This window comes from Mustela nigripes, chromosome 3 (assembly GCF_022355385.1).
Source record: "Mustela nigripes isolate SB6536 chromosome 3, MUSNIG.SB6536, whole genome shotgun sequence".
Taxonomy (NCBI): Eukaryota; Metazoa; Chordata; class Mammalia; order Carnivora; family Mustelidae; genus Mustela; species Mustela nigripes.
The window spans coordinates 89,415,349-89,439,764 of record NC_081559.1 but is presented as its reverse complement, the minus strand read 5'-3'; the positions used below and the strand labels follow the sequence as shown (position 1 = coordinate 89,439,764).

At 33.3% G+C, this 24,416-nt stretch overlaps 1 protein-coding gene across 1 annotated transcript in view; it reads right to left on the bottom strand.

Annotated features, from left to right (window-relative positions):
• Window positions 1–24,416, bottom strand: part of LRP1B (LDL receptor related protein 1B) — a 2,002,169-nt gene that overhangs the window by 201,736 nt on the left and 1,776,017 nt on the right. The window contains exons 62-67 of the mRNA XM_059394361.1: window positions 14,145–14,333; window positions 13,159–13,307; window positions 6,626–6,719; window positions 3,382–3,498; window positions 3,141–3,260; window positions 1,604–1,723 (exon numbers count right to left, since the gene is read on the bottom strand). Of these exons, the coding sequence (XP_059250344.1) occupies window positions 1,604–1,723; window positions 3,141–3,260; window positions 3,382–3,498; window positions 6,626–6,719; window positions 13,159–13,307; window positions 14,145–14,333 (789 nt within the window). The remainder of the gene's footprint in view (window positions 1–1,603; window positions 1,724–3,140; window positions 3,261–3,381; window positions 3,499–6,625; window positions 6,720–13,158; window positions 13,308–14,144; window positions 14,334–24,416) is intronic.

The following is a 24,416-nucleotide window of genomic DNA, read 5'->3' as shown; positions in this document are numbered from 1 at the left end:
ATATTGGGAATTATGGTTATTATGATGATCAATAATGATCAGTTCGAACAGTATAATATACTGCAACAGTTAAATCACATTATTATAAGGAACAAATTGTAGATATTCCAGAAAAATATTCATATAGCTAACATGTCATTATTCCATTTTGCTTCAGTAAACAAAAAAATACTAAAGACAACAGAGCAAACTTGCCAGTAATATAAACTAGTCTGCAACAGTCCTTGATAATCAGTGATGACTACACTTTGAGGCTTTATGAACTGATGAGTACCAATTTCATAAAATGGTAAATGGGGTTTCATGATACTATGATAAGCTAATTTTTTTTTTCATGTTTTGAGGACATATGAGAGACAGTATTAGGAAAAACACTTAAAGGCACATGAATGTCAATTATTACACATATAGACCATGAATGTTGTTCAGTATAAATGGAGTTTCAGAGAACATAAAGGTTTTTCATTATTTCCTTTTTCCTCAGAAGAATTCACTAAGAGCATTGTGGACTAGAGCAGATACATTTAACACAATTTTGGTTATGAAACATGGAAGTCCTATACTCAGTTTGAATAAACCTACCTTTCTTTCTTTTTTTTTTTTTTTTTAGAAGTTAGGGGAGGGGCAGAGGGAGAAGCAGAGAGAGAATTCCAAGCAGGCCTCATGCTCAGTGTAGAGCCCGACAAGGCGTTCCATTTTACAATCCTGAGATCATGACCTGAGCCGAAATCAAGAGCTGGGTGCTTAACCGACTAAGCCACCCAGGTGCTCCAAACTTTGCTTTTCTTAATCAGTTACTAGATAAATATTTTTTTGCTTCCCCAACAATGCTAAGTTTGGTGTATTCACCTACAATATAGCCTCTCTTAGTGTTTAATAAATGCCGATAGCATGAACTACACATGACAATTACTCTTCATTTCTGTCTTGCTGTTGACACTTTCAAGATAGAACGAAATGCATTAAACAAAACAAATATGTTCGCCATTTTTGCAATGTTAATTAACGAATAATTCTTGTAAATAAAAGTACTTGATTTTAAGTAAAAAGATAAGTGTTTCAGAATAAATGCTAACTTAAATGATCATTGTCATTTATTAAAACAGAACAGATACTTGTATTATCTTCTCCCTTACTTTCACCATGTTTAAGAATAACCAGTAGTCATCGCATGACTGGAAAATCATATGTATTTAAGCAAAAAAAAAAAAAAAAAAGGAAAAGAAAAGTCTGGAACAATACAAAGATAATGTCTCATTCTTTCCATTCATTAAATACTAATGCCACACACACGCATACAAGACAAGAAGGTGATAGTTTAGCCTACCTTTTAGATCCACCTTTTTTAGAAATAGTTTTGAGTCATTTTCAGCAGTATTACTCTTCTGCCTTACCCTTCCATGGGTAAAAGTAGCTAACCTGAGATTTTTTTTTTTTTTTTTAACAGAAAAGCCGGTTGCTACGACTTTGTGAACACAGGGACAAAACTTTCTCATGTGAGACCTTAGTTTCACCAGAATTGTGCTCAAATTCCTTTCACTGTGGCCATGTCAGATGATGACACAAATACAATAGGTACGATCCGGGGTCACAAAACACTCACCACAGTTGGCCTCATCTGATGCATCTGCACAGTCTGGATCCTCATCACAAACCCACAGCTTGGAAATGCAATGTTTAGTTGTTTTACACTGGAAATAGTCTGGAGAACAGCTGTTTTCGGCTTAAGAGGAAAACATGTATTATAAAAGCAGCTTTGAACAAGAACAGACATTTTATCTAAAAATCAATCAGAGGAACAAATGCTTAAGAAAAGTCAACTGGAAATATATTATCTTTTAATTAATAAGGCTCTGAAGGTGAAGGGTTTTAACTTTCATTATCTATCATATATTCCAAATATCCTTCCCAGTAGAAAGAAATAAAATATATTTCTATAATGATACATTTGATAAAAATCAGAGTTCTCGATACAAGCCTCCCTTGATTAGCTATATTTTGAAATCAATTTTAAAAACAAAGAATTTGGAAACTTTCTGAATAATTTTACCAAATAAATATAAGAATTTATACATATGCATTTCTATAAATAGAAGAATAATAAAATCAGAAGGTATTTGTGAATCAGGAACTAAAAAGCATCAAACTTCTCAAAATCTCTAGTTGCATTGAATTTTTGAGGGAAGGAGTAAACATCTGACTTAGACTGTAAACTGCCTCACAAATCCTAGTCAGTTTAATGGATCAGCTCTTGGAATGACTAACCATAAAGAACTGGTACTGACTTTATTCTGAATGCACCATCTTAATCAAATTGCTGGATGACTGCACATTATTTACTGATAAAAGTTTTAGGGGAATAAAATAAAATTTCAGCAAGACAGAAACGTTGACAGCAGTTCTGTTGAAACCCTGAAACCTGACAGGTACTTTATTGCTCGTATTCTGTGTGTTTGGGTTTTCGTGTGGACATGCCTGTCTGCCTACGTGCATGTATGTATATGATGGAAATTGTTTTGCCTTCCATTGAATCTGTTTGATTTTTGGTAGGGGATGAAAAGAAGAGGTGAAAAGAGTAGAAAATATTTTACTATTGTTCTTTGAAGTAGCTGGCAAAGATACATTAAACAGAGTATTATTTACATTTTTAAACAAATAATTTTGTTAGGTTTTTTTGCTCAGATTTTCTCATCATGCATTCGACATGTATTTTCTGGGGGAAATGATCTCTAATTAATAGAGTTGATTTCAAGTAACTAATCAACAGAAGAAATTATTTGTAGCTGCTTAATGTGGGCAAAAAAAAATCAATTTATGAATAAAACACCACAGTCACCTGTAATGTTGGTTTTGTTGCTTCTTTTAAGGATGATTTGAATGAATATTCATTGTTTAATGTTTGTTGTAATCTTTAGGTAGCTATCTAAGTAAAGACCACCCATGTTTTAATTTTATTTAAAGTCTTTACAGGGAACTTCTTAAGTAACCCATCCCCCAAGGTGCCAATTTAGAGGTATATGTTCCATAATTACTGTACATTTTTCTACATTGTGCGTATGTATGGCACACAATAAAACATTTTAGACCCATGTCAGCTGACTCAGAAGTAAGACAAGATGGAACATTCTGAGGTGACTTACGACAGTCCCTTTCATCTTCTTCATCCCCACAGTCATCTTGTCCATTACATCTGAGGTTTACCGGGATGCATTTTTGGTTCTTTGTACACTTGAACTGACCTGACAGGCAGACATGTGTGTCTAAAAGAAAGAAAGAAGAAAACAAATCTGCACTGAAAACTGTGCCTGCATTTAAATTGGTGCAGACAAAATCAGGTATGAATTGGACTTATGTTCCTTGGTTAAGAATTTAATCACCTACCACAGTTGAGTTCATCAGAATTGTCACCACAGTCATTCTCTCCATCACAGATGAAAGCTGGCAGAGCACAGAGCCCAGTGCCACACTGAAACCGGCCTGGCTGACATTTAAATTCAGCTAGGGGAGAAAACAGACTGTATCATTGAATGCCAAGCTTTGCTCATGACCTCTTAAATAGAGCTTTTCTGATGTTATGGGTATTTATTATTTCATTATATTAAACATACCCTAGAGCACACCGTGAATGTCTCATACTTAGTAGCTATTGGATTCAGATGTACAGCATGACTAGGCTATGAGCAACTCAGATGGCCTCCAGATTACATATCACAAATTAACAGTAAGAAATCTAAGACAATAATGCATCTTTGCCATATTTCTTAGTTTATATATGAAATAATGATAACAATATTCATCATAATAAAGTAGGCTCTATTGAATATCTGCTCTGTATCAAACACTGGGTGACACACTTTCACAAAGAGGTACTAACTGAATCTCATCAAAACCTTCTCACCTCAGCATCTCCACGACTGTTTTATAAATGAAAAAACTAGGTCTCATGGATATTAATAACTCACTCAAGTATGTACAAGTTTCAAGTGCCAGATATGGAAATTAGGTCTAGATCTGACTCTGAGTCTTCTCACAAACTATATTGCTTGGCAATAAAATACTTACCTTTTGACTGATAAACATAATGTATGTAGTTCAGATAAGTCAACTGAATGAATATTAATAGTGATATTTTAAACCTTCTTTGGGAAATTAATTATGCTTTTATATTTACAATATGAAGTAAAAAATTTCCTTAACATTAAAAAAAAACCTCAATATGTGCTCGACTTCCATAGAAGTGAGTACTAAAATGCTGAAAGTCATTCAATTTCTAACTTTTCTTAGTAAACCACACTAAGTGTTAAAACTGTGTGATACTTAATTTCTCACATTCTAAACTCATACATTTCCTCTGTGTTTTGTTGCTTCATATATGATTTTCTTGAAATCACATATGATTTCTTCAATTTTGGTAGCAAAGGATGGTCCTCTACCAAAAAAAAAACAAAAACAAAAACAAACAAAAAAAAAACCTTCCCATAAGATTTCTAACTATCAGAGGAGTTTCAATACCTGGAAGATAGCTGGGAAGCCTATCTGACCTTCAAATGTGCCTCCAGAATAATCTTTTGTGTACTAGAGCATCATAGAAAATGCAGTTAAAAACTTAAGATGCCAGAGAATTCATGATGCATCACTCAACCACATTTATTTAAACATTATTGAAGTTTGCAAGTATGTGAAACTGGGTTTAACTTTTCATGCCTTTTCAGATGAAATTATTGAGACTGTCAGTAACTTAGTGCCTGTAAATTTTAAAGATATAGCTACTCAAATATGAATTCTAGACAGTCCAGAGACTCATGTACATCACTCCCACCTACCTCACCATAACTCTCAAAATAAGCCTTCATGCCTACAGATGTTCAGTGCTATTAACCCAAGTAAAAGATTATTTACTAAAAGATCACAGAGACAATGTCACCAATAAAAACATGTAGTACTGGTATTTAACTAGGATAAGGATGATACAGAGACTCTTAGATACTAGATGTCTCTTTGCTTTCCCCTTAAAAGACATTAAGGTTATATTTGTTCATCATATATTTTCAAAGGGTGTAAATATGAAAATCTTTGGTTATTTTTTTATATCAGTATGGTTACAGCATGATACTCCAGTCAAGATGAAAGAGCTAAGTAGCTGCAGATAGTTTAGAAGGGAAAGCATTGGGAGCCACTGACTGTGTCTTCAAGTCATCATGGCGGGTATTTCTCAGAGAACACTTCAGTGAATCTGGGCAGGGAAAGTCATCCTAATATGAGGACTCGTTTAATGTATTTGTTCTTCATTATTTCTATAAATTACAAAATAGGTTGTATTCATTTTATTTATTATATTGTTAAAAGTTTACTTTATTGTAGGGAAATCAATAACTTTCTTTTAATGAGTAAATCTCAGTTGATCACCAATATAATTTGTTCCTTTGATAGCCTTTTGAATTCAAATATAATTCAGGCATAATAGTATATTTACATCATATAAAAACTACTCATATGTATTGTCTATCACAGTGAAAACAAAAATATACTGAAAAATCAAAGACCAATGGATCTTTCAAAAACATAAGAAGAATATTAGAAAAGCAATTATTTCTGTAACTTTTCTTCCTTTTTCTTGAATACATTATTAGCTGTTTTCAAATGAAAACAATGAACAATGTGAAACAACTTCAAATGGTTTATATGCTTTGTAGTGACCAGAGAGATGGAATACATCTCATCTAAGTAACTATCAAGAGACCCTAAGGTTAGAACAGTTTTTGTAATTATGTGGTAGAAAATTTTACAGCAGAAAGTAACCAGCTTTTACTTAGTATACTGTCTTTCTTTAGTATAAGCTTAAGGATCTTGAACTCAATTGTTAAGGCCAAATCATGGCAACTATCCACCGAGATTTGAGGGAATTATCATGATCAACTAGAAGCATCTTAAACTTGATAGGATTGTATTGGAGTGACCGATGGTGTGAACTATAAAAGACTATCAAGAAAAAGTTTACTGATTGTCCATTATAACCGAAGTTATCAAAGATAAATAAATGTATATACACATATGTTAACATATACATAAGCCATACACACACACACACACACACACACATTTTTATATGGGCATACCTACCTATATGTATGTGTGTATATATGTATGTATGTATTTGGCATCTAACCATTCCAATCACAATTTGAGTCAAAGTAAAATTAGCAGTCATTTTAAGGAATACCTAAGAGCATACTAAATTATTAGTAGACCAAACTAATGATTTATATTTTAAAAAAAATCTCACTTTTAAAGAATGTTCAGTATTTTAACACTGTGAAGATTAATCCCTTAAAGGTAAGATCTTAGTTATTGGTTGGCATTCTGCAAACTTGCCATTTTTTGCTTTTGATTTGGTGATATATCCAGGCAAAATGATTGTTATTTATACTGATCATTACACAGAGTGTAATTTTTCTGTAAGCAAGAAAATTTAAAACAAAACACTAATATAAATTGCTGATGATGTCATTCTAAATGTAACAGTTAACAGAGACATACTCAAGAGATTGTTGATAATTTTTTTTTTGTATTTTTAAAGATTTTGTAAAAGTATCAGAAGGTCTGGGCATTTCAGCAGTGTACTTACGACAGTCGTCAGGTTCGTCAGATCCGTCGCCACAGTCATCCACAGTGTCACATTTCCACCAGAATGGAATACATTTATCAGTTTTGCATCGAAACTTTAAAAAAAAAAAATAGGAAAAAAGGAAAGAAAAAAAAAAGGTTGAAGAAGCCTACCTCGATATAAAATTGATATTTAAAAACTTACCAGGGCAGAGTAGCCTAGCCTATACTCTCACTGCAAATGTTAACTGTGGTGGTCTTAGAGCATTCCACAATAGGGAATAAATGCACAACAAGCAGCAAAATGATCCTCCAGGAAAGCATATTGTTCAGGAAAACCTCCTGGGATTTCTGGAACACAGACAAGCTCATTCATTTACATTTGATCTACGGCTGCTGGCTGCTCTTGCACCACAAGAAGTTAGGCAGTTGCTACAGAGACCATGTGGCCGGCAAATTTAAAATACTTATTATCTGAGCCTTTACAGAAAGCATGGCAAATGCTGAACAGGGCTAAAAATCACCAGAAATATCAGGAACAGTTATCCTGAATGTATTGAAAAGTTGAATTAATTCAGTTAATTCAAATTAAGTTAACTGAACTGCATTTTCTTAGGAATCTTAGACAATTGGATTAACATCTCTCTATCTCTATTCCTTAGCCACCAAATGAGGAGTTATATAATCTGGATGATCTTTTCTGGCACTGTCATGCTGTTATTCTGTGGAATTTTCTGAACATACTGCCTTTAGCCATAATGAATATCTGCCCAAATAAGTTTTAAGAATATTTCTTTAAAGCAGTTAAAACTGGTACAGTTATTTTCAGTTTTCAGAATTCCTAATAAATATACATGATCTTTGAGGGTAAATAAACTGTCACAACTAAAAAATAGGTACAAAAATTGCACTAGATAGTTAAACATGCAAGGAAGACTTTGTTTAAAACTTCCAATAGGGGAAAGAGAGTGAACAGAACTCCACTGAAACAAAAAGTGGGGGTAGGTTGAAGCTTAGAGGTAAACTAATGGAAAAGTATGGAAGATGTTGGTTAACATGATTAGGCTGTCTGTATTTGCTAGACTGTACTTATCAAAGGTGGGCTCCAACCTTCCAATAGGGACCAAGATAGTCAGGGACCATCTTTCTTGATGATTAAACCTCTAGGGGATAGTTCCCAGTCCTTGAGGAAGACATTCCTAAGCTGTAAAACTGGGAAGAAGCTGGGAGAAAATTTACATCTCAAAAGGGCAGAGAAATAATCCACAATTGCAAGTTTTCTAAAGTGAATGCTCTAATTAAAGGGACTCAGGGATCTACAGTCAGGAAGAAACTGTCTAAAGGTCCTTCAAGCTGAGGAATGTTTGTTAATGCTATCTTGGTCAAAGACTTAACCACAATATGCTACATCCTCCCCACATAGCCTGGCAAAGAACTTAGCAAATAGTAGGTATCTCTAAGTTAAAATGAACATTGCAAATCAAAAAACAGTAAAATAAAATAAGGCTGCAGAAAATTTTTTGCTGAATATCTTTTTGAATATTGCATATTTTAAATAAAACACTAAAGAAAACTGCTATAATAAAACTTATTCTTAAGATTATTAAAAAAATATTCACTGACATATTTATTAGTGTGTGTTTTTTTTTTTTTTTCAAAGATTTGTTTATTTATTTTAGAGAGAGAGAGAGAGCCTGAGCACTTTGGGGGTAGGGGCGGAGGAAGAGGAAGAGAGGCAGAGAAGCAGACTCCCCAACTCAGTGGACAACCCAGGCACCCCTATTAATTTGTTTTATTTGTCCTATCATCCCTTCTATTTAAAACAGTTAAAAATGGGGGTGTCTGGGTGGCTCAGTGGGTTAAGCTTCTGCCTTCACCTCAGGTCATGATCTCAGGGTCCTGGGATGGAGCACCACATCAGGCTATCTGCTCAGCAGGGAGCCTGCTTCCCTTCCTCTCTCTCTGCCTGCCTCTCTGCCTACTTGTGATCTCTGTCTGTCAAAAAATAAATAAAATCTTTAAAAAATAAAATAAAATAGTTAACAATTATAAGATAAGAAATTCCATTATTTACAGAAGTTTTTTTTTTAACTCCCTTCTTTTGAAATAAACATCAAATGGAAGATTAATAACAGAGAAACTAGTTGAAAATGTTATATGGTAGTATTTACTTGTAAGCTACTTAGCACACATGTAACATATTATCAGAAAAATATTACAGAAGATTATTATTGGATTTTTTATAAGAAAGGTATCTGAATTCGAATTCTTTTCCTGATACAGAGCACAGAATTATTGTTTCCTCTAAACTTCACTATTTGCCAAATGGACAGAGACCAAGAAAATTCAGTACTTAGGGATCTCAATCAGTTTTAAGCTTATTCTCATAAAAGAAACTAATGAAAACCATGCTTTCTATATGAAGAGTATATATATCTGAAATAGTTACCATTAAAAATTTACTTTAAATTATTAAAACCACGCAATAAAGTTTACTTTCTTCTAACACTATCAAATTGTTTTCTTCTATACTTCAACAGAAAATCAGTGAAAAACATATATCACAAAATTCATCTGGAATTGAAAATATTTGATAATTTTCTAAAATTTATTAATTTTCTTTTTGAAGTGTTTCTGTTGTAATTCTCATGTGAGTGACCTGAAAGCAAGGTTACATTTACTTACCATGCTGTATGCCAGACAGATAGGTAACCTATAAAAATATAGCCTAGGTTCAATTTTGTCTAATGCAATAGATTAGCAAGCTAAAAGTTTGTTCAATTAAAGTACTCTTACTTTCTTCAAGTAACAGAAAATTTGATGCTAGCTTTTTCTTAATCTCTCTGGATACCATGAAGTTGATTCAAGGCAGATCTACATTATGTTCTTAAATAAGGGTGTGATTTTTCCCCCCAATAGAGATATGGGAGGAAATAGAGCACTATGAATACAAGGGAAGATCTGACTGTTCCACTGATTTTCCTGTACTTGCTTAGCCTGTGGTCATGTCTGTGGTGGTTTTTATAAATTACTACAGGAAAAATATTACCTTTATAGATAGTGACTGTCTGGGGATATAAGGCTAACTCTGAAAGCAATTGCCCTGAACATTAAACATTTCCAGTCATTACAGTATATCAAAGCACATTAGCAAGAGGATTTCATGTCTCCTGAGTATATTCAAAGCCTTCCCAATCAAGATTTGAAAAATATCTAAAATACATATTTTAAAACTCACTACATATGCCCAATTTAAATAAACACCAACTGTTGGAATTATATATGACATGATGACTGTGCTTGCCATTTCATTTTTAATAAGAACATAAAAAGGTTTTGAGCTAAGAGAAGGCCAGGGTAAAATATACTTATTATGTTTCTTTTTATGCTAATCAACATTTTATTCATTACTCTCAAAGGAAGATTTCTTCTATTTTGTATCTGGGCTTCATTTTTTATACTTAAATACAGTAACGTAAAAAAGATAAATGCTAAATATAAATATAAAACATTCTTCATGGTAAATGTTCTCCAAGACTAATATCTTCATAAAATAAATTGCGAACTGCAATTATCATCCACAAGAAGAAGCTATAAAGAAACTACTAAATACATGTCTATTAAAATGGATACAAGTATAAAATACAAATCCTGCATACACAAGTGAGGTTTACTGCAATAGAAAAATCTCTACTTAAAAACTAAGTAAAGCTATTTTTAATTTACTTTTTATTAAAAATAAAAATGATTTAAATTTAATATTTGAAGTGATAAATGCTATAATAATTGGATTTAATCTTGATTTTTAAAGGATTTTCATGTTCATTTCAATTCTAATAGAATTCTTACTGATGTGATTTGCCTGTTTTATTTTTCTAAAAGTCAATGCTATTCAGGGGATATATCTTTAGATGCTAAAAAATAAAAAAATCCTGTGGTAAGATAAATTTAAAATGTAACATTTTTATCAGGATGCTAACTGGTATGATTCTGAAATACTTGGATTATTTGCTTCATTTCAATCTCAAACCTCATTTAAAATTGTGTTTCTATCAACTGACTTTTCTCCAAGAAGTATATAGTAGATAGTTTTTTTCTCTTATCGCATCAGGAAAAAAATAAATGGCTGCATAAACCCTAAGACATACTGGGATCTCTACTAATGGATTACATTAACTGCTCTTCATTAACTTTTTTTGTAAAAATGAAATGAATGATAACTCTTTCCTTCAGGATGTACTGCTGACAACAAAGATGTATGATTCACAATTTGTGTTGTTATTGTTAGTGTTCTGTCTCACTATACTAGAATTTTTTTTAATTAAAAAAATTCTTCTAAAAACATGATTGGGGTATTTAAAAGCTTTTTATATATCTTAATCATATCATCAGTAATACCAAATTGGGAGATAATTTAATTATATTAATAATATTTTTCTGGGTTGATTTAGGTATTCATTTAGTTTATCTGATTTTTTTGCATTGAATAGACATAACTACAGGTTTCCTTATATAATAATTTGAAATCTTTTATTCCCTTTATGATTATGGGAAGGCTGCTGTTTTGAGATATTCATCTGTGTGTCAAGCATCCTTTGGCTTTGCTCTATTTCTGGTTGGCTATAGAGGTTCTCCACTCTGTAAGAGGCTCAGGCAGGCATGATCATTTCTACTAAGTCACCTAAGGCCACAGTGTTAGGCACCAACAGAGAGACTCTTGGATCTCACCCCCAACAAGAGACCAAGTTATTTCAGAATAACTTTGAGTTTAAACTGGACATTTTCTAAACTAAATAGTACTAGCAGGAATTATATTTAAAAAGTTTTAAGAACCTAGGATTTCTCCCTTAGATTTTCTTTCTAGGAATAATTAGGTTGCTTATTTTGACATTCACAGTGATTTAAATTTCTAGTTCTCTAAAGATAAAGTATTTTACCTACATAAATGCTTGGGGGATTATAATTAAAACAATACACATTGTAAAAAAAAGAAGAAACTGTGACCTGTGCTTCCAATAACACATCAGAACCTCCTGACGGCAGCGCACACTAATTTCACACACATCCTTGCATGTGTTCTAGTTGGACCCCAGGACACGGGCAATAACAACACTTACTACGTACCAGGAACTTCTCCCATTTAATATCCATAAGAGTGGCCTGGAAATACTAGTATTTCCATTCAAAAGATGAGAACACAGAAGCATCATGAAGGTAAGTAACAAACCCAAGATTATTCAGCCAATTTCAAGCAGAGTCAGGGTGACAGTCCCAGTGAATGTACCCTTAACCACTACACCTACTGTCTACCACAAAATGGTTTGATGTTTGGCATTATACAGTTCTTTACTGGTGATACTCCTAGTGATAACTTGAGAATCTGGGTGAGCTAGTATTAGTTTCTCTGTTCTGAAAATAAACACACCCAAGGAGAAATTCAGTATTTTACCATGAAGTCACTGCTAAAATTAGGAAACCAGAAGATTCAAAACACAAAATTCTGGGACTCCTGGGTGGCTTAGTCGGTTAAGTACCTGTCTTCAGCTCAGGTTATGATCCCAGAGTCCTGGGGTCAAGTTCCACATGGGGCTTCTTGCTCAAGTGGGGAGCCTGCTTCTCCCTCTACCTCTGCCTGCCACTCCCCAGGCCTGTTCTCTGTGTGTGTGTGTGTGTGTGTGCGTGTGTCCAAAAAAAAAAGAAAAAAAATATATATATATATTTAAAAAATAAAAATAAATACCCCCCCATAGAATTCTAAGAACAAATTTTAGACATTTTCAAAACAAATTATGGTCCCTTTGACAATTTTATTTTATATAACAGAGCAACTCAAATATAAAAAAATCAAATCTTATAATGTCATCTATCACCCAAAATTTGTTAGTAGTAATATCAAGAACATGCAACTAAATACTATTGAGCATACATTTTAAAATCTTTACTAGAAAGAATTACATGTTGAAGAAAAAGAGTTTGGGAAGGAAATTAGATCATACAATTTTTCAATAAAAAATTTAGAAAATGGACTTTTTGTCCAATTCATTTCTTCCATGCCTATCCTTTGTTAAGGGATGGGAGGAGCATATACATGGTGACATAGCAGATTATCTAGGAAGGTTTGTTTATTTGTTTAAACTGTATATATCTTAGTCTTCACCCTATGCCACAATTACCCTGCCTTCTTGAAATATGTTTGATCTCTTCTAATGATTCTGCTATGTCCAACCATGATTTGAACCATTTACTCTGTGTGGAGCTGTGTAAAAATGGTTTCCAGGTTTGTTTTCTCTTTTTGGGCTCTATGTGTATCTCCTATTTCCTGAGGTCTCGTTCTCAGGATGACATCAATTGTTTTTCCCTTACTCTATGACTCTCTATAATTTGTATAGAGATGTATGGGACTCTCTATATGATGTATGGGAAGTTCATCATACTATGCTAAACAACAAAAAATGATGTTTCCAAGTGGTTTAAGCCAATAAACAAAATGTAGGCAAAATCTTTATAACAGCTTGATGATACATCTTATGAAATAATTTCTAGGGCTCTACTCACCTGACTGGCTGTGCAGTTGGATAAGCAAGTCCTATTGTCAGCTGCAAGATAGAAGTTGGTGGGACATGCACAGGTGTGAGTCTTTCCAGGGGCTAAAAGGCACAGATGACTGCAACCACCATTATTTATCATACAGAGATGTTTGGAGACTACAGATGAGAAAGAAACAGCAAAACAGAAAAATCAAGACCAAAATATAATATGGGATTAGAAACAGGGCATTAAAACTTCATAGTTTGTAGAATTTTGTAATCAGGAGATCAGCAAGGTCATAAATATTGTTGTATTCTGTTGTAAATTCTATTCACTGCCCAGTGGTATTTATTTTACCATTAAATAATTTTAAGGATGTAGTTCCACAAAAACAAGCATTTTAGTATTAAAAAATATTGTCCATTGGAATATAGAGTAGAAGCATTTTGGATGAAGACATACATATGTTTAGAATTATAAATGTAAAATAAAACAATGAAGCAATGATCTACAACTAATAGTGTAGATGGCTTTGTTTTATAAGCCAAATAGTGGCTTAAGCAAAAATAATCAAACTTTTATTGCATAAGACCTGACAGAATTCTACTAGACATATGCTTAAAAAACTTGATATATTTCTCCTTCTTAGAGCCCCAGAGACACTTAAATATAATTCCTTTCACACAGCATTCCAGAAAGTAAGGATCCTATAACTATTTTGTTAAGAAATCATTTCAAGAATGCATTCTCTACTTCTCTAACTACATTTATTATCATTTCAACTTAGTATTTCAACAAATTAATAATTCTCTATACTATTATTGAGCTTCTAATCATATTCCTTAATAGACAAACTTGAAATCAACCCAATTCATCCTGTACAGTTAAGCTAAATAATGAAATCTGGTACTCTTTCTCAAAAATAAATTTACATTTAGCCATGGAAGAAACAAAAGTGGAATGTTACTAAAAGATGTGGATGTGCTTATGGAAATCATGGAAAGAATAATTACCATCGGGTTGTCTATAAGAATGATACACCTGGATATCTGTGATGGCATGCCATGAGTTAATCAGTGAGAGTCTGTCTGCTCCCGAGGTTTTATGGGCACGGCTGAGTGACTTGGTTTTCCCATCAGTCCAGTAGATGTAGTCTTCAAACAATGTTAGTGCAATCACCCCTGGAATATCTTGATTAGGGACTGTAATAGGAGATGGTAAGATTAATGTTCAGTCTTGGAAGACTGCCAGTTAAAATATTCAATACTACATGGGCTGACAGATACAACTGCTACAGAACTTCATGTGAATAATTGCTGTGACAACCTGTCAGGCCAGCAAGGTTCTTTATTACCGGTTAAGAGAATGCAGGGTCTGGCGCAGGAGTTTACTTCGCTCAGAGTTTGCCCGATTCGACCACTGGGAGGAAGTGAATGCTATCTTGCTTATGAGTAATGGTTGCTTCACCAGAAACAAATACCATCCAGTAGTTAAATATGTGTATATATCCATCCAATTGGTCCCAACTTAAACCCTTACAACTACAGTTTATTGACTACTACTTTCTTCCACTTCCAAATCGATTAAATTATATATCCAGGATGAAATGTTTATCTATCTGGAGATAGAGTGACTCTAAGACCACTATAAACTATTTCAGTCGCTGAGATTTTATGAGTATTTTTACATGCAAGATGAGCTGGGATAGGGATGGACGAAAATAAGTGTCACAGACAACAACGTATTAGGCAGATTTAACTGTCATAAAACTGTTTAGTTGCAGGTTAAAATCATTTCATAATTATATTTTCATAATAGGACTAGGTTTAAATGTAAATAGTAGATTGAGCATCACAAATGTGAATTTTTCATTCAAGAGATTCCAGGGTCCTATCAGGCATATGGGATATGAAAAATCTGTTTGGTGATCGAAGGTTTAAGTAACTTTAAAATGTGATATAGTTTTCTTCAAAAAACAGTTTCAAAAGCTACCAATAAAGAAAGTGGAAATTCCTTAATTTGCACAAGCATTACAATGTTTTCCCATATTTGTTTTCAGATCTATTTTTAGAAATTCTGAGAGACTGTTCATGAATGAAAAAAGGTACTGTAAGTCCAATAACAAGTACTTTTTTATAAATTAGATTTTCACGACTAAGATTTAATGTTTGCATATTCCTCATTCAGGAATAACAGAGAAACTATCAAAATTTCAAATACAATTTGGAATTTTTACTCAGTGGGGTGAAAGGTGATCAGAGAATTCACAGAGACAGAGAATGTCTGTCTCTGTGACACAGAGAAAATAGAAATAAAAGCAGTAAGACGAAACTTCTCCAAATAGGTGACACTTTAAACTACTGACAATTATCACTGTAGGGGGTAGACAGAAATCCGTCTCAGAATAGATATTATGCCTATGAAACAAAACTTTAAAAAAAAAAAACCAAAAAACCTGTTAAGTGTACACTTTTGATGCAAGTACTCAAACTGAATTATTTGTGCACTCCTGTAAATATGAAGTCTATTGCTAGAGTGATAAGTGGAATTGGATAGAAAGATGAAGAGGATACTTTACTAGAATGAATCATATCTGAGTTATTTACACAAACCATTCCCACTTTCCCTCTTTAACTGTATAAATTCATTCCAGAAAGAGAAAACTAATGTGGTAAAATGTTAACCACCAGGTGAATCTTGGTGATGGGTGACTGTAACAGTCTTTCAACAGATGTGTATGTTTGGAAATCTTAAAAATAAAACAAAACTTGGCAAAAAAAAAAAAAAAGTTGAAAGATACAATTCGGATTTCTTTAGATGCAAAGGAAATAATTAGATCATTAAATATGGACTCAAAAACTTAATTGTCATTTAAAAGAAGTCTCAGTTCACCAGAGATTCAATTAATTTATACACAAAAAGTGGAGTTATTTTATTAATTTGCCTATTAACACCTCTAATGTTGCATAGTCTTTTTGATTACTCAGTAAGTAACTTACAACTGATGTTTATTAAGTACTCTTGTGTCATGAAGTTGGCAGTGATTTTCAGTGGGTGGAGGCAGGCAATTCTGACCCCACAACAAAGAATGTTCAGGCCCAAATAGTAATACTTCTGAGGTTATGAAACTCTGCTGTAAGGTATGTACTTTATGCACCTTATTTTATTGAATATGCTTCATTTTACTGTGTAGTAGCAGACAGATCTCACTTCACAGATGAGCAAGATAAGATCTGGAAAATTTAAGAATCTTGACCAAAGAGGGGGATTAAAAACCAGTAAATGAAGGTACTGGTATTTAAATCTAAAACAGTCTCTGGCTGCCAAGTTCTTTGCCATTTTACATCCTAGCACTGGTTTCAAGAAAGCCAGCCTCATAGGCAAAAGTACTGTTATAGACTGAATTGTTTCCTTCTCTTCCAAATTCATATGTTGAAGCCCTAGCTCCCGGGATGACTATATTTGGAGACAGGTAAGAGTGGGGTCCTAATCCAATATGACCAGTGTCCTTATAAGAAGAGAAAAACAGAGACACCAGGCATGTACACATATAAAGAAAAGGTCATGTGAAGACACAGCAAGAAGATAGCCATCTACAGCCAAGAAGAGAGAAGCTTCAGGAGAAACCAAGTCTGCCACGACCTTCGTCTTGGACTGCCAGCCTCTACAACTATGAGAAAATAAATGTTTATTTAAGCCACCCAGCTTGTGGTACTTTATAGGGCAGCCTTAGCAAACTAATGCAAATATATAAGGGCATGAGACTGATTTCATAAGCTCCATGTGAAAGTGGGTGGGGCGGCGGGTGAGGGAGAGAGACAAGCAAACTCCACACTGAGCCTGACTTGGGGCTCCATCCCCGAACCCTGAAATCATGACTGAGATAAAATCAAGAGTCAGATGCTTAACTGACTGAGCCACCCAGGCATCCTGAAAGTCAGTTTATTTAATTACTTCATTGAATTTACATTATGTTTTCAGACATGGGGCAATTTAAGTACTGGACAAGTTTCCTCTCTCTAAGCTTGTAGTGACTACCTATCAGAAAATCTCTGTTATCAGATAATCAGTATAAATTTATGGGGATCAGAAAGGTGAACTCTTACTTCAGAAGATGGGACACAACTAAATGTATAGAGATCAAGGTGAAGAAAATTAGAGATCAATATAGAAAAGGTCAAAGTAAGGAAAATTAGTCTATTTGCTCAAAGAGACTATCAGTTTGATTTAATCCCTTGTTTGATACTGGAGTAAAGAACAAGACTATCACTCTTAGCTTTATAAGCTCACTCCCAGGACTGTTCATTTGGCAAACAAGTGTATTTCCCAAAGAGCATCAGATACAACCACCAGAGTGTTTGTTCTAGAGAAAACAAAGTAAAAACACCAACTTTTGTTAACAAGGGGATATCCAGTCCCACATATCTAACACTATAGTAGCTCCAACAATCTATTCTCTAAGAGATGGTGAAACTTCACTTAATACCACAAGCAACGCCAATGAAAATCAAGCCAAACAAAAGAAAGCAAAACAAACACAAACAAAATCTTTTTATATTGCCTTCTAGGAGTTTAGCTTACAACTTGGCAGTACACTTTATTTCTTCTTGAGGATTTAAACCTCTCCAACAAGGTATTTGACTATTTGCTTAAACTTCTGGAGGGGGGGGGGGAAGCCATATATTAACTGCTAAATGATAAGTATAAATAAATGAATCCCACATTTGCTTTTCCATCAACAGATGAAGAATTCAGCCCACATTGAGGCTAAAAGAGATGTTCTGAGCCAAATCATCATTTTAGTAAAAGGAACTTTCCTGATTTAGAATGAGAAAAATAAAATTGCTTATTTTTGGTTGTCTCCTTATTTATCTTCTTATTACTTTGTAAATATGTACATTTATATGTATATATGTAATTATATATTATATATGTGTACATTTGTAATATATCATTATACATATACTTATCTATGTATATTAATATATAATTAATAATAAGTACATAATAAGTAAGTCCATATAAATATAAACATGGAATGTGATGACATGAGAAAAACATTTAACAAATTCACTGAGATGTGGCTGTGTTTATGGAGAAAGTAGTCAATGTTTTCTCAAAATAATAATGGCTATCCTTTTTAAAAGAAAAATAGTATCACTGAGTATCATATATAAGACTGCACTTGCTTAATTAAAAGAGAAATGTGAAAAATAAACTTAAAGCACACTTCATTTACAGGTATACAGTAGACATACAAAATAAGACAGAAAAAACAGAACTATTGCATGGCCTGTAATGGGTATTTATTATACATTTTAAAGCTGCTTTCTGCAGTTAAGTCTCTATTCTGGATAACAGCACTATTTATTTTACCATTTCCAGCATTTCACTCAAGTATTAGGCTCCTAATTTTTATCTTATAGACTATATCTATCAGAATAAAGAACTTGGTATTCGGTAAAAAAATATATCAAAGAAATACTCTTTGTGAAGGTTTTCTTTTTTGGTCAATTTGGATGCTATCCTATTAACATTTCTAATAATTACAACAAATAGAAAAGGTGGCAATCCAGAATATGCTTTTGGCTTAACCACTGCCTCACAGAGTTATTCTATTATGATGCTCTTGATGACTGATCTTTTGATAGCATTCATCATGCTAAACAAGTATATTCCTTGATAATATCTTTCAAATTTTGTATTTCAACTTTAGTTTAAATACTTAACAAAATGGACCAGTTACACAGTATTCATCTTTCATTGAGTTAAAATGTGGTAATTGGTGCTATGAGTAGGCTATAGTATTGGGATAATGGCAGAAACAACATGACTCTGCCCAGGGGGTTAAAATAGAAATTTTACTAGAGGTAAAATTTCTCTCTCTTTTTTGCCTCTTATATCCCCTCCAAGATTTACTTTAAGAATTAAATGTGATTTTAAAATATTACTTTATATGTAACAATCCCTATAATTTATTGTTATAAAATTACTTTAAAAACTTTAGCAATATTCTAGTAAAGTAAACAAAGTAAAGTAAAACAAAGTTCATAGAACACAACCACCGAATTCAGTAATTATTATTATAAGTAAATCAAAATTACAGAGTAATTTGAGCATTACTATTTTTTTCTTTTTTTGAGTATAAAGAATTTATGTATTGTTTGGAGGAAAATACCTAAATGTTTTCACTGTATGGCTGATTAGGTTTGGAAATTTAATCTAAAAATTTAAAGTAAACAAGGATATCAAATAAAACATAAAATTTTGCCAAATTTCCCCTTTTTACTGTATTTTAAGATTCCCATTGTCTTATTCTTGGTGCCATTATCCCACGGAAAGGCTCACATTCTCTTACACCTGAAATACGGAAAAATTATTCCAACTTTTTTCATTGTTTTTAATCTCATCCAATCTCTTTTGTGTTATTCAGGTCTCCTATAAACAGAAAATACATTTTTTAATAAGAATTTAAAATATTTTAATAAATGAATTATTTACAGAAGTATGGGCATGGTCAATGGACTGATGATGGATTGTTTTTTCTTATGCCGCTTATCAGAATCTGGTGACAGCTATAGCTAAAGGAGAGGAACCACACAACAAGAACAGTGATCATTCAGTGAAGGAACTCAGCCTCTGCCAAACCACTGTGGTTGGGCCTGACGGAAAGAAAATAAGTAAATAGTCCAACATCTTCCTCCACCCACCATTCAAGCTCCTGTCAATCTCATGGATACAATTCAACCTGGAGTCAGAATATGACAGAGCCTGGGTGATACAGTCCACAAAAATCCACATTCTAGCATTTAGAAAATGGCAAAGAAGTAGAGGTAAGATAACCTAGAGCTCCATCCACTCAATATTTCCAATATTATTTTAAATCTCACATATCTCTTCCCTAATCAAAAACCATCAATGACATCCCCTTTGTAGGCAGTATGGTACACACATTTGAGCTTGATGAAAACACCTTTGTCTTCAGAAGAGGATCCAGATGCTCTCTATTCTGAGAGACCCTGATACTAACCATTTTTCCCAACATCGTTCTAAAAAATAATGTACAACAACCTATGTAGAGAAGTTGGGGCATAAATTAATGGAGCAGCATCAAAGCCAAAAAAAAAAATGGAAGAAATGAAACAAGGAAAAACAAATAGCATTCAAAAAATGAGGTGAGATTAAATTAAGGCTTCAGAAAGAATATAGACTGATAAACAATAAAATTAGATGATGGAAGAAAATGGATTAACATGGCAAAAAAAAAAAAATGGGGGCTTCAAAGCAGTGGTCAGTAAGTTGGTGGATAATGACTTTTCTTTATGAAGAGTGACAGAGAAGAGTGGATGGGAAAATGGTCCCAGGATACTGATTTCCAGAAAATGAATGCTAAGCCAGTAGTTATAGCTACAAATACCCCATCAAAACGAATGTGCTTTATATAACCTTAGGGCCAAGGACATTTATTCTTTGTCAGTAATTATACATCCCCTCAGTGTTATTGGTTGCAGAGTCCTTTTTTTTTAAATAAGTATTTCCTCAAAATCATTTTTAAAAAGATATAAAATATTCCATTTAATATTTGCCTCCATGATCATTTTCTCTGCCTACTCTTTAATACAACTCTGCTTAATGGTAATAGTATTATAAAGAAAATTTCAGGCAAATGGATCTGAAGTCCATTGTTCAAAGTGAATAAAGGCATTAAGAAATGGCAAGAATACTAAGGATATCTAACATTAACAAATATTATGATAGAATTTCAAATTTATTTTTTCCAGTATAAACATAATCTTTCAAAAAGTTCATCCATCAGTGAAACCTTAAATGAGACAAGAAATAAGTTTCTTCTCTTCAGTATATGCCATAGTGAATAGCAGATCTAAGTTGCTACTACCAGGAGTCTATTATTTGAGACTATCTTTTAAATGCTGACACTGAACAAATGCCCAAATAATAGTTATATGTACCCCCCTTAAGGCATCAGTTTATACTGGGACACTTAAATGTATAAGAGTTTGAAACAAATGTCATGTATAATGGCAAATATAGAAACTAATGCTATATTTAGAGTTCTTCTTTAAAGCCATTTGTAAGAGGCTAACGGCATCCTTTGTCCATCCTTTTGTAGTATTATTTGCCTCTTTTTCCCCACCTTGTCACTTCAAATAATACATACTTTCTATATAGATTACAAATATGTGGTTTAATATAAGTCAACCACTTCCTGGTTTCACCTACATTTTTTCAAAGTTATTCATAATAGATGTCAAATACAGCCATTCAATATTTAAGATGTGAAAGGGTTATTTCTGTTAATGAGTTTGAGAATTTATAAAGCAGACAATGTGAACTGTCTGGACATTTGTTTTGAAAACTAGACTATGCCTAAAGTACTATCTCTTGACCAGGGGACTGCTCTGCAGTCTCTAAATGAAGCAACATTACTCCATGCACTTGGTAAATATATAGTCCTATTGCTTTGAAAGGCTCTGAGGTTTTTTTTTGCTGGTGATACAAACCTTCATAGACATTTGGCAATGTGTCTTCAGAGCTGATGACCAATACTAAATACAGGAGTTATGATATTCCCCACACACATGCATTAGGAATGTGTTTGAGGATCCTAATGACAGCAGAAGCCTTGGGTGGGGGCAGGAAGCACTTTGCTTTTGGGACAGATCTCAACAGAGCCATTTTCATGAGTTTGGTATCTGGTCTTCCCACATTCCTACAATTATAAATATGGTTCTAGAATAAAAAGTGAAGAGGGTAACATATTTCAAGCATTTCAAAACATGTTCTAGGTAGTTGTAGGAATAAGTAGGAGTAAGTGAAGGAATTGATAGAACAGCCTCTGTCCCAGTTCCAACCTCAGCTAAATTCCTTTAAGAAATGTTAGAAAATCCCTGATTAGCTAGAATCCCCATTCTTTGGATAAAAACAATGAAACATACTGTGGCAAAGAAACTTGTTTAAATTATACAGCAACCTGGACCAAAGCCAGATCTACTGATCCCCAACACCCCACTGTCTCCAATTTAAGGTAGAACATTGTTGAAAGTGGCTGTAAACTCATGCTAGGGTAATACTTAAAATTTCCCATTTAAAAGAAAGTATATGGGTCATATGTGGCATTTTCAAAATAATAATCTATTGAAACATATATACAATTTAATGTAACAGGTCCTATTCTAGGAACAAAACTGAAAGACATGATTGACACTAAAATTCTAAGACTTTTTAGAAATGGCAGTTAATTTCAATTTATTTTACTGTTTCAGGAACTTATCTATGGTAACTGAATTGTATTTTGCTCCCTTCCATTAACTTTTATTGTATTGTAAACAGCAGCACATCAACACCGTTGGCATAAAATAGCTTGTGAAGTCTACTGTTTGTAATGAACTGTGAATGATAGGGATTTTTTTTTCCAAAAGTACTAAAATAAAATATCCTACCAAGAAAGAAATGCTCTAGAATATTGTAAAATCAGAGGGTGGTGTTTATTAGATTTCCTCCTTTTTTGGTGCGTTTCAGTGTACATTTAAATATTCTAAAGATCCAAATGCAAGAGCTACTGAGTTTCAGAGTAGATGAGAACAACGTGCTCCCTTTGTCTTTTTCAGTGTGTTTCCCCTACAGAACAACAATGTCATATATATATTTATGCTATTTCACCAGTAGCACGCTGAGATCTGGATTCCTTTTCCAACATTAATTAGGTGATCACTGTATGGGTTATGATTTGGATTTTTGAATCCAAAGAGAGAACAGCCCCCTCACAACACAAACTGGATTCTCAGAGCAATAAACAAATGATCGAGGCAGACAACAGTACTGACACTTCCGTGTGAAGACCTTCAGGTCTAGTATGGAAAAAAATGAAGAACCATAGTCTACATAATTGCATGAAATTTTAAACAATTGGTCCACAAACCAAAAGACCGTTCCGTGATAAACTGTAGTTTGGAATCATACCCAATGATTACTCTTCAGAGAAATTAGCAGTTAAGAGTATATATTTTTCCAGGATGCTGGATAAAATATGTACACGGCCAACTGATTTAACACAAGGTTAAATCATTCAGGGATACAAAGAAGAATATTCTGAAAAAAAAAAGTTACTAGAAAAAATGAATTTTATTCATTTATTTTTAGAACAAATAAATTGTAAAACTCAAGGTCAGACGTATCTTTTTCCTAGCTCACCCTCTTGTTAATATGGATCACAAACTATTGTCAAGAAAATATCTCCTTCTCTAAGATAACTCAACTTCAATGGCACGTCTAATAGAAAATGAGGAAAATGAAATCTTGTTATATAACTTGATGCAAGCTGTCAGAATGAAATTTTGTTCTAAAGACTAGAATTTCCTAGAATTTAATTTCCTTCTCATTAAATGGAAAACAAAGCCTCTGAGTTAGGGTACATATACAAAGGTATGCTGAAATTCTTTCTCAGGAGATAGTATATAACCTCTTTTATAGATACTCCATTTAGAGAAGCCTGAATTTTGTAGAAAGCATGAAATAAATGACAAAAGATCTTGACTTTGGTCAAATTTCAGAGACTCTCTGGCCTGAATTTCCAAATAAGATCTGGAAGTTTTCCGTTAGGTAGGAGATAGTTTGGAAATAACAAACTATAACTTCAAACTAAAGCAGGGTGTACATTTTTAAGCAACATTACTTTCCCTTTACTATCTCAAATAAACTGTTCAAAAGAAAACCACAGGCCCCCAAATAGCATCACTTAGGTTAAGGCCCCAACTCGGTAAAACCAAGACTTCATACTTAATGTAACTGCAGTTTCAATCCCCCAGAAATATCCCCTTTAACGGGTCAACATGGGAATTTCCTGGTCAGCACTAGGAAATTAACTGATAGACTCCTTCTGTTCCTCTTAGAAGGGCAACCTTGCCTAAAACATGGATTCTTTCTAATAATTTCCTTTTTTCCACTCCCCCACTACCTTTAAAAACCTTTCCGTCTGTAGCTTTTTAGAACTCCCCTCACTTGCTAGACAGGGTGCTGCCTGATTCATAAATCAACTAATGAAACTAATTAGACCTTTAAAATTTATTTTTTTTTAAATTTAACAATACCAAAAAATTTGGATTTAATAAGATATATGCTTTTCTTGTACAGTAATTATGTTCTGGTGGCTCAAGTTTTTGTTTTTTTGTTTCTCACATATTTCACAATTTAACTACATCCATTATTTAAATCAATCAAAAGAAATTCAGGTATGGATATACCTTTATTTGTGTAAGTGTTTATTT